Below are 2,399 nucleotides of genomic sequence, written 5' to 3'. Positions count from 1 at the left end.
TACAAAACCATAACTTGGAATTGGGAATCACGTGATGCCATTAAGACAAAACAGCCCGACCAAGTAAATTAATTAACCCACAATGAGGAGGAGAGGATTCTTTATGGACCTCTTTTTTTTCTTTTTTTTTGTGGGTAGGCGGGGTTCTGGGGAAGGGGAAGGATGGTGACAATTGTTGCCTGATCGAGTCGGTCAAATCTCAAAGAACTAAGTAGTAAAAAGTTACTATTAATTATCTTTAGAACTGTCTAGCATAGTGGTGATCTATGGGGAACTCTTTTTCTTCTACTCATGCTTGTAGCCATATCCTCATCTGTGATCTTAGTTGCTGATCTTCCACAAACGTATAATCCACTTCTCTTCTTCCTCACAAATTCGGTGCACATAAAGCTCATATTCTCAGACCCCGAAGAGCCCGATGAGGAGCTCAATGGCTCGTCACAGTCCACAATTGTTGAATGAGGGGTCTCATTTGTCATTTCATCATCACCATAATCTTGAGGAATGAAGAAGTCTGGACTAAGTTGTAAGACTTTGCATGCCCTCAGAAATGGAGAGAGGTCCTTGTAGTGTTTAAGCACAGAGTCAACCTGGTTGTCATTAAAACGATCACGAAATTTTGCTACTTACCATCAGAATTTCCAAGACCTTACAACCACAACTTGTGATACATGCAAAACTATCGTGTTTAAGTATTACCCTATAAAAGCAAATTAATTTCGACAACATTCATGATAATTGTATGATGATTAAATTTGGGCTCCATAGATGAACAAGTATTTAGTAGTACGATTTTGCTAAAGAAGATATGTCTGTGGGATGTGAGACTCACAGAATCGAAAATCGACTTGAATTTAGAATTTACCTTGCACCCAAGAGAACAATGAATGAAGGGTTCTTGGAGACACCTATCACAAGAGGTGCAAAAATTCCCGGACCCCTTAAATTGCCTGTTTTGAGGTCTTTTCTTGATGAACACCACCTTTGCAGCGTTAATTGTGTAAGCCTGCAGGTTGTTACAATATAGGTGTTGATCAGCTCATTTATTGGCATGATATAGAGGGAAATTCAAGTAGAAAAATCAAGTTTAAGCACTAGAACATTGCCATATTTTCAGGTTAGATATTTCTGATTACCTGAACGTTGGAGCAGTCAATGAGTTTCTCTAGGTCTTCCAATCGAACAACATCATGATATACATAACGTCGAACTTGAAGAAGCCTATGGAATCGATGAGACATGACGCAGTGCGGACAAATACTTGTACAGCAATCCAAGCAGCAGATGTTTTTTTCATTCTTCTTTGCACTTTCATGAATTGAGCATGGCACGAAAAATTTCTGCACATACAGCGCTTCCAACCACGCAGGCTTGTGAATTCCCTACAGATTTATATTTTTACATATGATCATCATATTAAATTTCAAGTTAACTCAATTCTCTCAATTCAAACTAATTTTTTCGACAACCAAAAAATAAATTAAAAATAAAACACCAACAACAAGAAGATGAAACCCTGTCCTGAGATGACCTACCATGATCACTTGATCAAGAAACTCGTCCACAAGTGGATAGTGGATGACTGGATGACAAGCCAACTATTATGTATGAGCGAGAGAGAGAGAGAGAGAGAGAGAGAGAGAGAGAGAGAGAGAAGGCTTTGGGGTATTGATGATATTACAGTATTTATGGAGAATCACAAGAGAAGAGAGGCCAGGGAGGAGATATATTTATTCCTAGATTGGATACACAACATATCGTCAAGAGTATCACTTGTCCTTTGTTAAATTAGTGCGTGTGATGTGTGTGTGAGGAAGAAAGAGCAATAAAGAAAGGGGGAGTCAGATATGAGGAGAACGTGGGCGCTGTTCCCGTGTCTCCCATAGCCTACTTCCCCCACTTAGACTAAATTTCCAATCTCCTTGTGTTGAGAGCTTTAACCTTAATTTAAACAACTCCTTGGTTGAGTGAGAACCCCAAGGAATTTCTTTTCTTTTTCTTTTTTAACCTAACACATACCGGTAATAAGTTTTTTGTTTTTTTGAATCTCATTTCTCGGTGAAATAGGGCGGAGCTAGCTAGTTGCCTTGCCTTGATTCTTGAACTAAGCCAGAAGTAAAGAAGAATTTGTCTTGAATTTACTTGTTTTATATGCCACTAGTATATTATCTTTTTTAGCCTATAGAGTTAAAACCTTTAACGTTTAAATTTTTGCAAAACACGTTCCTGCCCGTCCACTTACTGAAGGTTGCATCGTGGTGTGCGTTATCATTTTGTGTCCCTAAAATATCTATTTTTACTTCTTCTGGGAAACTTTAAAACGAGAAAGAAAAGTGCAGCAGAGAGAAACAAAAGCACTTTGGTGGGTCTGGGATTAGGCGACGAGCTGAATGCATTTT

General features: G+C 38.6%; 1 protein-coding gene across 1 annotated transcript; it reads right to left on the bottom strand.

The window, feature by feature from the left end:
* LOC113691643 (protein RGF1 INDUCIBLE TRANSCRIPTION FACTOR 1-like) lies at positions 1-1,652 on the bottom strand. The gene is made up of 4 exons (XM_027209881.2): positions 1,536-1,652; positions 1,137-1,382; positions 866-1,006; positions 1-590 (listed from the first exon to the last, which is right to left on the bottom strand). The coding sequence occupies exons 1-4, from the start codon at positions 1,536-1,538 to the stop codon at positions 249-251; spliced, it is 732 nt and encodes a 243-aa protein (XP_027065682.1). The 5' UTR covers positions 1,539-1,652; the 3' UTR covers positions 1-248.
* Positions 1,653-2,399: the final 747 nt, after the last annotated feature.

Source organism: Coffea arabica, chromosome 6c, assembly GCF_036785885.1.
Source record: "Coffea arabica cultivar ET-39 chromosome 6c, Coffea Arabica ET-39 HiFi, whole genome shotgun sequence".
NCBI lineage: Eukaryota > Viridiplantae > Streptophyta > Magnoliopsida > Gentianales > Rubiaceae > Coffea > Coffea arabica.
The sequence above is the reverse complement of the archived record's forward strand: the minus strand, read 5'-3'. Positions and strand labels throughout refer to the sequence as shown.

Bases quoted from the DNA above. Each gene is read 5' to 3' on its own strand.
- LOC113691643 (XM_027209881.2), bottom strand. The intron at 1,007-1,136 runs GTAATCAGAAAT...AACAACCTGCAG, and splicing joins TTGACTGCTCCAACGTTCAG to GCTTACACAATTAACGCTGC. The intron at 591-865 runs GTAAATTCTAAA...AATGACAACCAG, and splicing joins ATTGTTCTCTTGGGTGCAAG to GTTGACTCTGTGCTTAAACA.